General features: G+C 47.3%; 1 protein-coding gene across 3 annotated transcripts in view; it reads left to right on the forward strand.

Moving 5' to 3' along the window:
- LOC139268860 (citron Rho-interacting kinase-like) overlaps positions 1-11931 on the forward strand; it is a 336825-nt gene that overhangs the window by 208873 nt on the left and 116021 nt on the right. For all 3 annotated transcript variants that reach the window (XM_070887645.1, XM_070887646.1, XM_070887647.1), the window contains one exon: positions 11358-11555. In XM_070887645.1, the coding sequence (XP_070743746.1) occupies positions 11358-11555 (198 nt within the window). The remainder of the gene's footprint in view (positions 1-11357; positions 11556-11931) is intronic.

The following is an 11931-nucleotide window of genomic DNA, read 5'->3' on the forward strand; positions in this document are numbered from 1 at the left end:
GAAGCAGGTTTGAATGGGGCTAACCTCACATGTTTAATACCATTGAGTTTCATGAACTGTTGAAACTCCAGACTTGTGAAGCAAGATCTGTTGTTGCTTACAACAATGTCAGGCAAACCATGAGTAGCAAACATGACATGAAGGCTCTCAATAGTAGCTGTAGACATGCTGAATGACATAATAATATACTTTATCCACTTTGAATATGCGTCCACCAAAACAAAAAACATCCTTCCCAGGAAAGGGCCCACAAACTCGATGTGGATCCTTGACCATGGTTTAGATGGCCATGACCAAAGACTCAGCGGAGATTCCGTTGGTACTTTACTTAGCTGCATAGAAACATAGAAAATAGGTGCAGGAGCAGGCCATTCAGCCCTTCTAGCCTGCACCGCCATTCAATGTGTTCATGGCTGAACATGAAACTTCAGTACCCCCTTCCTGCTTTCACGCCATACCCCTTGATCCCCCGAGTAGTAAGGACTTCATCTAACTCCCTTTTGAATATATTTAGTGAATTGGCCTCAACTACTTTCTGTGGTAGAGAATTCCACAGGTTCACCACTCTCTGGGTGAAGAAGTTTCTCCTTATCTCGGTCCTAAATGGCTTACCCCTTATCCTTAGACTGTGACCCCTGGTTCTGGACTTCCCCAACATTGGGAACATTCTTCCTGCATCCAACCTGTCCAAACCCGTCAGAATTTTAAACGTTTCTCTGAGGTCCCCTCTCACTCTTCTGAACTCCAGTGAATACAAGCCCAGTTGATCCAGTCTTTCTTGATAGGTCAGTCCCACCATCCCGGGAATCAGTCTGGTGAATCTTCGCTGCACTCCCTCAATAGCAAGAATGTCCTTCCTCAAGTTAGGAGACCAAAACTGTACACAATACTCCAGGTGTGGCCTCACCAAGGTCCTGTACAACTGTAGCAACACCTCCCTGCCCCTGTACTCAAATCCCCTCGCTATGAAGGCCAACATGCCATTTGCTTTCTTAACCGCCTGCTGTTCCTGCATGCCAACCTTCAATGACTGATGTACCATGACACCCAGGTCTCGTTGCACCTTCCCTTTTCCTATCTGTCACCATTCAGATAATAGTCTGTCTCTCTGTTTTTACCACCAAAGTGGATAACCTCACATTTATCCACATTATACTTTATCTGCCACGCATTTACCCACTCACCTAACCTATCCAAGTCACTCTGCAGCCTCATAGCATCCTCCTCGCAGCTCACACTGCCATCCAACTTAGTGTCATCCGCAAATTTGGAGATACTACGTTTAATCCCCTCGTCTAAATCATTAATGTACAATGTAAACAGCTGGGGCCCCAGCACAGAACCCTGCGGTACCCCACTAGTCACTGCCTGCCATTCCGAAAAGTACCCATTTACTCCTACTCTTTGCTTCCTGTCTGACAACCAGTTCTCAATCCACGTCAGCACACTACCCCCAATCCCATGTGCTTTAACTTTGCACATTAATCTCCTGTGTGGGACCTTGTCGAAAGCCTTCTGAAAGTCCAAATATACCACATCAACTGGTTCTCCTTTGTCCACTTTATTGGAAACATCCTCAAAAAATTCCAGAAGATTTGTCAAGCATGATCTCCCTTTCACAAATCCATGCTGACTTGGACCTATCATGTCACCATTTTCCAAATGCGCTGCTATGACATCCTTAATAATTGATTCCATCATTTTACCCACTACTGAGGTCAGGCTGACCGGTCTATAATTCCCTGCTTTCTCTCTCCCTCCTTTTTTAAAAAGTGGGGTTACATTGGCTACCCTCCACTCGATAGGAACTGATCCAGAGTCAATGGAATGTTGGAAAATGACTGTCAATGCATCCGCTATTTCCAAGGCCACCTCCTTAAGTACTCTGGGATGCAGTCCATCAGGCCCTGGGGATTTATCGGCCTTCAATCCCATCAATTTCCCCAACACAATTTCCCGACTAATAAAGATTTCCCTCAGTTCCTCCTCCTTACTAGATCCTCTGACCACTTTTATATCCGGAATGTTGTTTGTGTCCTCCTTAGTGAATACTGAACCAAAGTACTTGTTCAATTGGTCTGCCATTTCTTTGTTCCCCGTTATGACTTCCCCTGATTCTGACTGCAGGGGATCTACATTTGTCTTTACTAACCTTTTTCTCTTTACATACCTATAGAAACTTTTGCAATCCGCCTTAATGTTCCCTGCAAGCTTCTTCTCGTACTCCATTTTCCCTGCCCTAATCAAACCCTTTGTCCTCCTCTGCTGAGTTCTAAATTTCTCCCAGTCCCCAGGTTCGCTGCTATTTCTGGCCAATTTGTATGCCATTTCCTTGGCTTTAATACTATCCCTGATTTCCCTAGATAGCCACGGTTGAGCCACCTTCCCTTTTTTATTTTTACGCCATACAGGAATGTACAATTGTTGTAGTTCATCCATGCGGTCTCTAAATGTCTGCCATTGCCCATCCACAGTCAACCCCTTAAGTATCATTAGCCAATCTATCTTAGCCAATTCATGCCTCATACCTTCAAAGTTACCCTTCTTTAAGTTCTGGACCATGGTCTCTGAATTAACTGTTTCATTCTCCATCCTAATGTAGAATTCCACCATATTATGATCACTCTTCCCCAAGGGGCCTCGCACAATGAGATTGCTAATTAATCCTCTCTCATTACACAACACCCAGTCTAAGATGGCCTCCCCCCTAGTTGGTTCCTCGACATATTGGTCTAGAAAACCATCCCTTATGCACTCCAGGAAATCCTCCTCCACCGTATTGCTTCCAGTTTGGCTAGCCCAATCTATGTGCATATTAAAGTCACCCATTATAACTGCTGCACCTTTATTGCATGCACTCCTAATTTCCTGTTTGTTGCCCTCCCCAACATCACTACTACTGTTTGGAGGTCTGTACACAACTCCCACTAACGATTTTTGCCCTTTAGTGTTCTGCAGCTCTACCCATATAGATTTCACATCATCCAAGCTAATGTCTTTCCTAACTATTGCATTAATCTCCTCTTTAACCAGCAATGCTACCCCACCTCCGCTTCCTTTTATTCTATCCTTCCTGAATGTTGAATACCCCTGGATGTTGAGTTCCCAGCCCTGATCATCCTTGCATTAAGACACAAAGCCTTCAGGCTTGCTTTTTTAACACCCTTTGTCCTTTTAGAATTTTGCTGTACAGTGGCCCTTTTTGTTCTTTGCCTTGGGTTTCTCTGCCCTCCACTTTTCCTCATCTCCTTTCTGTCTTTTGCTTTTGCCTCCTTTTTGTCTCCCTCTGTCTCCCTGCATAGGTTCCCATCCCCCTGCCATATTAGTTTAACTCCTCCCCAACAGCACTAGCAAACACTCCCCCTAGGACATTGGTTCCGGTCCTGCCCAGGTGCAGACCGTCCGGTTTGTACTGGTCCCACCTCCCCCAGAACCGGTTCCAATGCCCCAAGAATTTGAATCCCTCCCTGCTGCACCACTGCTCAAGCCATGTATTCATCTGCGCTATCCTGCGATTCCTACTCTGACTAGCACGTGGCACTGGTAGCAATCCCGAGATTACTACTTTTGAGGTCCTACTTTTTAATTTAGCTCCTAGCTCCTTAAATTCTTTTCGTAGGACCTCATCCCTTTTTTTTACCTATGTCGTTGGTACCAATGTGCACCACGACAACTGGCTGTTCTCCCTCCCATTTCAGAATGTCCTGCACCCGCTCCGAGACATCCTTGACCCTTGCACCAGGGAGGCAACATACCATCCTGGAGTCTCGGTTGCCTATCTATTCCCCTCACCATCGAATCCCCTATCATTATCGCGCTCCCAATCTTTTTCCTGCCCTCCTTTGCAGCAGAGCCACCTATGGTGCCATGAACTTGGCTGCTGCTGCCCTCCCCTGATGAGTAATCCTCCCCAACAGTACTCAAAGCAGTGTATCTGTTTTGCAGGGGGATGACCACAGGGGACCCCTGCACTATCTTTCTTGCACTGCTCTTCCTGCTGGTCTTCCATTCCCTATCTGGCTGTGGACCCTTCTCCTGCGGTAAGACCAACTCACTACGCGTGATACTCACATCATTCTCAGCATCGTGGATGCTCCAGAGTGAATCCACCCTCAGCTCCAATTCCGCAACGCGGACCGTCAAGAGCTCGAGGCGGATACACTTCCCACACACGTAGCGCCCAGGGACACCGGAAGTGTCCCCGAGTTCCCACATGGTACAGGAGGAGCATATCACGTGACCGAGCTCTCCTGCCATGTCTTAACCTTAGATACCCTTAAATTGGTAATAACAATGTTACAGTTCACTTACTGATATAAAAAAGAAAAGAAAAGCTACTCACCAATCACCAGCCAATCACTTACCCCATTGGCTGTGACGTCACTTTTTGATTACTTTCTACTTCTATTTTGCTTTCTCTCCCGCTGTAGCTGCACCGGTCGCCTTTTATAGGTCGCTCCCCTCTCAGCAACCGCCGCTGGCTCTCGATCTCCCGCTGGGCTTTTGACAGGTCGCTCCCCTCTCACCAACTGCCGCTGGCTCTCGATCTCCCGCTGGGCTTTTGATCGGCCGCTCCCCTCTCACCAACTGCCGCTGGCTCTCGATCTCCCGCTGGGCTTTTGATAGGTCGCTCCCCGCTCACCAACTGCCGCTGGCTCTCGATCTCCCGCTGGGCTTTTTGCACTGATGCACACATGATTCCTGATCAGAGTCAATTCCAGGCCACCATACATGAGCCCTAGCAATGGCTTTCATCATGACGATGCCGGTATATGTGCTGTGTAGTTCACGTACAAATTTTTCTCTACCTTTCTTGGGCATAACAACACGATTACCCCACAGTAGACAATCTGACTGAACAGGTAGTTCATCTTTGCGACGGTTGTAAGGTTTGGTTTCATCACACATTTCTATAGGTATCGCAGACCAATCACCACTGAGGACACAACGTTTCACAACTGATAAAATAGGATCATGGCTGGTCCAGATCCTAACTTGTTGAGCAGTGACAGGAGTTCCTTCACTTTCAAAAGCATCCATTACTAACAATAGATCTGCACGTTGAGGCGTCTCCACTTCAAGTGTGGGCAACAGCAGACGACCCAGTGCATGGGCACAATTCTCAGTGCCAGGTCTTTGTCTGCCTATGATTATGTTATTCGTCAATGTCAATGCCCACTTCTGGATACGGGACGATGTATTGGTATTAATACCTTTGTTTTCCGAAAACAATGAAATGAGTAGCTTGTGATCCGTTTAGAGTTCAAAACGAAGACCAAACAGGTACTGATGCATCTTTTTGACCCCATACAAACAGGCCAAAGCTTCTTTTTCTACCATGCTGTGTTCTTTCCACCTTTGACAAACTTCATGAAGCATACACAACCAGTTGTAGCTTATCCGACTCATTTGCTTGTTGGAGTACACAGCCAACCCCATATGATGAAGCATCACAGGCCAATACAAGATGCTTACACGGATCATAATGAACAAGCAACTTGTCTGAACAGAGCAGATTCTTAGCTTTCTCAAAGGCGCTATCTTGAGACACACCCCAGATCCAGTTGTCGCCTTCTCTGAGTAGCACGTGCTCTAACAAAGTGCTCAATTTGGGTAAGAAATTACCACAGTAGTTGAGTAGCCCAAGGAATGAACGCAGCTCCGTCACATTCTGAGGCCTGGGTGCATTTTTGATGGCCTTGGTTTTCGAATCAGTAGGCTTCATGCCATCAGCAGCAATCTTCCTCCCCACGAATTCAACTTCAGGTGCCATGAAGACACACTTCGAACATTTCAGCCTGTGTCCCACTTTGCCAGACGATGTAGGACTTTTTCAAGATTGTTTAGATATTCAGCAGTGTCGTGACCTGTGACCAGAATGTCATCTTGAAACATGACAGTTCTAGGGACGGACTTCAGTAAACTCTCTATATTCCTCTGAAATATGGCTGCAGCCGAACGAATTCCAAAAGGACACCTGTTGTAGTCAAACATTCCTTTATGGCTGTTGATGCAGGTGAGTTTCTTTGAAGTGTCGACAAGCTCCTGTGTCATATAGGCTGACGTCAGATCCAGTTTAGTGAACGACTTTCCACCAGCTCGCATGGCGAACAGGTCATCGGCCTTCGGTAACGGATAATGATCCTGTTTCGTAACCTTGTAGTCTCCACAAATCCTGACAGTGCCATCACTCTTCAACACAGGAACAATAGACTGGCCCACTCGTCAAACTCGACTGGTGATATGACCCCTTCACGTTGGAGTCTGTCGAGTTCAATTTCAACCTTCTCCTTCATGTAGGGAACAGACTGAGCTTTATGATAGACAGGCCTTGCATCAGAATCCAGGTGAATCTGCACCTTGGCTCCAGTAAAATTACTAATGCTCGGTTCAAACAAAGAAGGAAACTTCTTCAACACTTGAGCGCACGAAGTGTCATCCACCGATGACGACGCTTTGATATCATTCCAATTCCACTTGATTTTCTCAAGCCAATTCCTGCCGAACAGCGTTGGACCATTACCTGGGACAATCCATAACGGTAGATCATGAACCACACCATCATATGGCACCTTGACTACCGCACTGCCCATCATCGGTATGAGTTCCTTAGTGTAAGTACGCAACTTGGCATTGACTGGACTCAGTTTAGGCTTCACAGCCTCAGTGTCCCAGTTTGCCGAGTGTCCTTTGGCTCATTATCGACTGACTCGCACCCGTGTCCTGCTCCATTGAGCTTCACATTAGCGATTATCAGCTGGCTCCTTCCCAAGAACGAATACAGACCATACACTTCCTCCTCGGATTGTGTATCCGGACCAGCACTGGACTGGTCATCATCAGCAATGTGATGAGCAACAGTACACTTGCTCAGTTTTGGGCACATTCTCTGACGATGCCCCACTTTCGAACAGCCATTACAGGAGTACTGTTTAAACCGACACTGATGAGGCCGATGATTGCCCCCACAACGCCAACAGGGTGAAATCGGATTCGTACCAGTTGGCGGACTTTGAGCAGCTACAGGTTTCACATAAGCGGTCGAGTAGGCCCTGCCATAAGCAGCTCTGCCAAACGACGACACAATCTTGTTTACAGAACTTTCCGTGGAACTCCGACTATTTGATTATATCTACCTCAAATTATCATCGGTCGACATGATAATTTCGACGTCGGCGATGGCCTTGCTCAAATCCAGCTTCTCTTCGGCCAATAACTTCCGAAGAATCACATCATGGTTGATACTTATCACGAAGAAATCTCGCAGCATGTCTTCCAACACGTTCCCGAACTTACACGGCTCAGCAAGACGTCGCAGGTCGGCGACGAATCCCGACACATCCTGGCCCTCAGCACGAACATGCGTGTAGAAGTGATAGCGAGATGATGATTCCCTCTTTTGGCTTAAGGTGGTCACGCACCAAAGCACCCACATCCCCATATTCTTTGTCCGTTGGACATAAAGGCGAGAGAAGATTCTTCATGAGGCCATAAATTTTTGGTCCACAAACGGTGAGGAAAACCACCCTGCACCGAACTGCATCAGCCTCTCCCTCCATTTTGTTGTCCACAAAATACTGATCCAGGCGTTCGATAAAATCCGCCTAATCCTCGCCATCCGCGAATCTCTCCAGAATTCCAATAGTGCCCATTGTACATGCGAAGGTTCTTAAGTTACCTTGTCACCAAATGTAATGACTCAAAAGACTTGTTACTGTAAACTGCTTCAGGTGTAAATCTGATCCAACTTTATTCGCGCCCAAAGTAACCTGCGTGACATGGTACCCGCTTTTATATAGCAGTGACCGCGCACGCGCACATACAGCCCGATGACCTCTGACAGTGGCGCCCCCTGGTGTCTGGTGACCCAAAGCATAAATACATAACATTGGGAGTGGACCACGATAGATCCAAGGTCAAAGAGGCAGTGGTGGGAGCCGGAATGCTGTCATCCTGAGAAAGGACAGCACTTTCCATTTCCTAGGGACCACTGCCACTCACACAGGGCTGAGCCTCCGCATCGGAGCACGATGTGTGACCACAACTTGCTGTCATGCTTCGGCACTGTCACTTCCTCGTTGGACAGTGGGGAACACAGAGAGGATGGCAGCAGTCAGTGATCACATGGCATCACCTAGCTGGAGCGTGGCTTGTGCCTGCGATGCGATCGTTGCTGCCACGTCACCTATGGTGCACGCCATCCCCTCTGGGACATCACTATCGCTGCTAGAGCCCATCTGCCTCTGAGCGTACAAGAATCGCTGGAGTCCTCCGATGCACGGACAATGCGTGAGGCTGCCTCTGCCACACCCACAACAAGTGCATCTATGCTCGGCAGGACCCCACCCAATTCACTCAATCAGGTCGCGGTGCATTTCCACATTCTCCATGGACATGCCCACTAAATGCAGGTCCACGTCTGCCTGTCTCTGAGCAGGGCTACTGTGTTGACTCGCCTTCCGGGGAGCTGGCCTCCGAGCTTTCCCTCCCGCTGAGCGTTGCTGTAGGCCACTGGGGCCAGATGCCTGAGAGTCGTCAAACCTCTCAAAATCCTCCTCCCCCGATGTTGTGTCAGCACACGGGGTGGGACTGATGGGGTCTCAGAAAAGAGGAAGGTGGCATTGGACATGTATATGTAAAGGGGCTAGGCTACTTGATATTCGGGGGCAAGGAATTCCATCAATCGCAAATGCCATTCACATACCGTCACTACCTGTAGGAGATTCGGCCTCACTGCCGGCTACCGTGCCAACTAGAGTGCCCATGAGGGCCGACTCTCTGCTCTACCTCGGTCAGGTCCTGCAGATCAGGCTCTCTGCCTCTGGTCCGATGCTGATCCCTCCGATTGTGCGCTAACTTTGCCTTCAATAATAGGAAAAAAGGGGGTTGAGTAAGTGCAGCTCCTCTTGTGCCACATGTGCCTTCCATAATACAATAGCTGCCACTCTCTGGAAGTGCAAATGTTTGTGGCTGCTGACTGAGCATGTGGAAAAACTGGGGGGAGGTGAGAGCGAGGTAGCATAACTGCTCAGGGTGACATTTGGCCAATGGATATCAACAAGGAAAGGGGAGTGCGATGAGGGTTGACGATAATTAGGGACAAGAGGGACCGTGCTGTCTGAATGCAGAGAGAAGTGAGCCTCCAACTTTCAGGTGGCTTCAATGACCCACACCGTGGCCTGTAACACATAGAGAAGCTCTGTGAAAGACTTAACATTGTGTGAAACAATGATCTTGCAACCAAGGCAGGGGTCCATAAATGTAAAGGGTATGCACCCTGACTACCCTCGTGAGGTCATTAAACTTCTTGCGGCATTGGGTGGCAGTTCTAGCCACCATATATGCCACTGACATCTCTAGGGCTATCTCCCTCCATATCCTTCTGAGCATCCTTGGCACGGGCCTCCTTCCACCCACTAGATGCAGTGCAGGCCACCTCCTCTCTATGGCCAGATGTAAGGCCTCAGCAGCTGTTGCAGAGAAGCAGCGTGCTCTCTGTCTTCCTTCCTGTTGCGCCTGTCTTCTGCTGTGAGCGAAGTGGGCAAACAAAATCGCCGCGCTCTAAAGTTTCGCCTGGTCCCGGGAAAATTCGAATGTGTCTGCGCTTGCGCAAAATGTAGAGCTTTTTTAATGCGTGATTTTCGACTGGGGCGGCCAAGCACAGGTGTGTAACGTCTGATTTAGAGCCCCCAATCATTGAACCTCACTTTCTGCCGAATTTTACAGACCGAGGCGCAAACCTTTTCCAGGTGTTATCAGGACCGCCACACCGTCATTAACGCCCAAAATCTCAAAAGCCGAAAATCCAGCCCTATGTACTGTGACTGGATTTGAAGGGACACCCCGCCAAGCTGAAACAACAAAAATATTTTCTTTTCTGACTTCGCATTCAAGTATTTTCAAATTACTTTGTGAACATGCTGTGTGCTTTTCTGTATCTCATCCACACAGGAAATTAAAGCGTAAAAGGAGGTCACTAAATATTTTATGATATTTCATTAAGCAGGAATGCATTCTGAGCTGTCAATTGTTCAGTATGAATTTAGTCTGATTTTAACCACCGGAGCTGGAAATGTATAGTGACTGGTCAGTGTTGAAGTGGATGCTGTTGATACATGGTAAACTTCATTAATTTTTGTGTGGGGCTCTAAATAAAGGGTGTGCTGTCTTTGTGCAAAAAAAGGTGACTTTAGGAAGCTGCATTATCCCTACCGTCATGATTACAATCTTCGTGTTTGATTGACATGAGCTGGGCGGGAGGAGATAGTGAGCCGCAGAGGGCATTGGAGTGGGGCGGGGGAGAGCGCGGGAGAGAGGGCGGGGGTTCGATCGCTGGGGAGGTTAACAGGTTTGTTTGGGAGCAGAGGATGAGGGTGGCGGGATGGGTGGGGGAAGCACTCCTGCTCCTCTTGGCTTATAAGCAGTGCTGGAAAAATACTTGCCTGTTCCATGCAGCAGTCCTCGCCTCCTTTTAATCGAGCGTTCAAGCTGGAACAGAGAGAGATTCTGAGGCACGCAGCCTCAATAAAATACTTGGTCGCCACCACCCCCGCCCACCGCCTCCGTTAAAACCAGAAATGGGCAAGTTTGAAGCAAGTTGGGTTCGGGTTTGAGATTTTTAATATTTTTACTTCCCACCCAACCAACCCATTTTTGGGAGCTAAAATCCCCCCCCAATGGGTCACTGGGGCTTGTGATTCCGTGCAGCAATTAGGACGTATGTATATAGTATAAAAACAGAAAATGCTGGAAATCTCAGCAGGTCAGGCAGCATCTGTGGAGAGGAAGCAAAGTTAACGTTTTGGGTCGATGACCTTTCGTATATAGCTTTGGGGAGGAAGTTTCAGGTAATATGGGAACAGTCTATGAGGCATTTAAAGCCAATTCTCCAGGATTTTGATGCTTGGCTTCTTTGCTGAGTGCTGGGATTTGGGGCTGGCCCTGTGGCATGTAGAGGAGACTCGTGTTCAATGAAAGGGAATGGGGGGGAGGCAAGTCATAATTATTTACTTCATGGAATGCTGACTGTATTTGTAATTTCTAATGAGATGGAAGGGCCAAGTGCATTTGGTGAATTAAGTGTTAGCATTAAACAATGCTTTTTCAATAAACTGTTCTAGTGCTCAGATTTTATTCAAATGCAATTGAGTACTTAAAGTATACTGTGTGTGTTTGAGTATAAATCATGTCTACATCAGAAAATGCTGCTACTGCCAAGTAGTACTTGTCATGGAGATGGGAAACATTACCTGATCCAGGTTAGGATTGTGTGTACAGATCTGCTGGAAGCATTTAGGTATTGTGTGTTTACAGACAAAAGATTTGGCCTCTATGTGATGCTGTTGTCTCTGGGACAGGTTATCTCCGATCTGGAGGAACAGTTACACCAGCTGAGCCAGGAAAACGCAGAGTTGAACAGCCAGAACTACTTCCTGACCAAGCAGCTGGAAGAGTTGTCTTGCATTGGAGATGAACGAGCCCAGCTTCGGCAGGAAATGGGCAGGATGCGCCAGGAACTATCTGACCAAGAGCTTCAACTCAGTAACCAAAAACAGGTTCGCGCACACTTACTGTCAGTAATCAATTGACCTCAACACGACCTTCAAATCTTCAAGCTATTCATAGTGCATATTTGATAGATTAAAAAAAATATAAAGATATATTTGAAATAATTAACAGGCCTACTTTGAACCATCAGAGCCAGAGCTCTTCTGTACAGGTGTTGAGGAGCCCTTGGCACTGACTCAAAGCAACTGAAGAAAGTTGTGAGGTTGACCAATTAATCAGTCCCATGTCAATCAATCTAGTGGTGTGTTAAGGTGAACAGTCTGACCATCAACTAGCATTGGGAATTCAGAATCCGAATTAGAAGAACAGTATAGATTTTGGTAGATGATACCGTGAAACTTTATACTCTAGGTGAAATTTCAA

This window comes from Pristiophorus japonicus, chromosome 8, assembly GCF_044704955.1.
Source record: "Pristiophorus japonicus isolate sPriJap1 chromosome 8, sPriJap1.hap1, whole genome shotgun sequence".
NCBI lineage: Eukaryota > Metazoa > Chordata > Chondrichthyes > Pristiophoridae > Pristiophorus > Pristiophorus japonicus.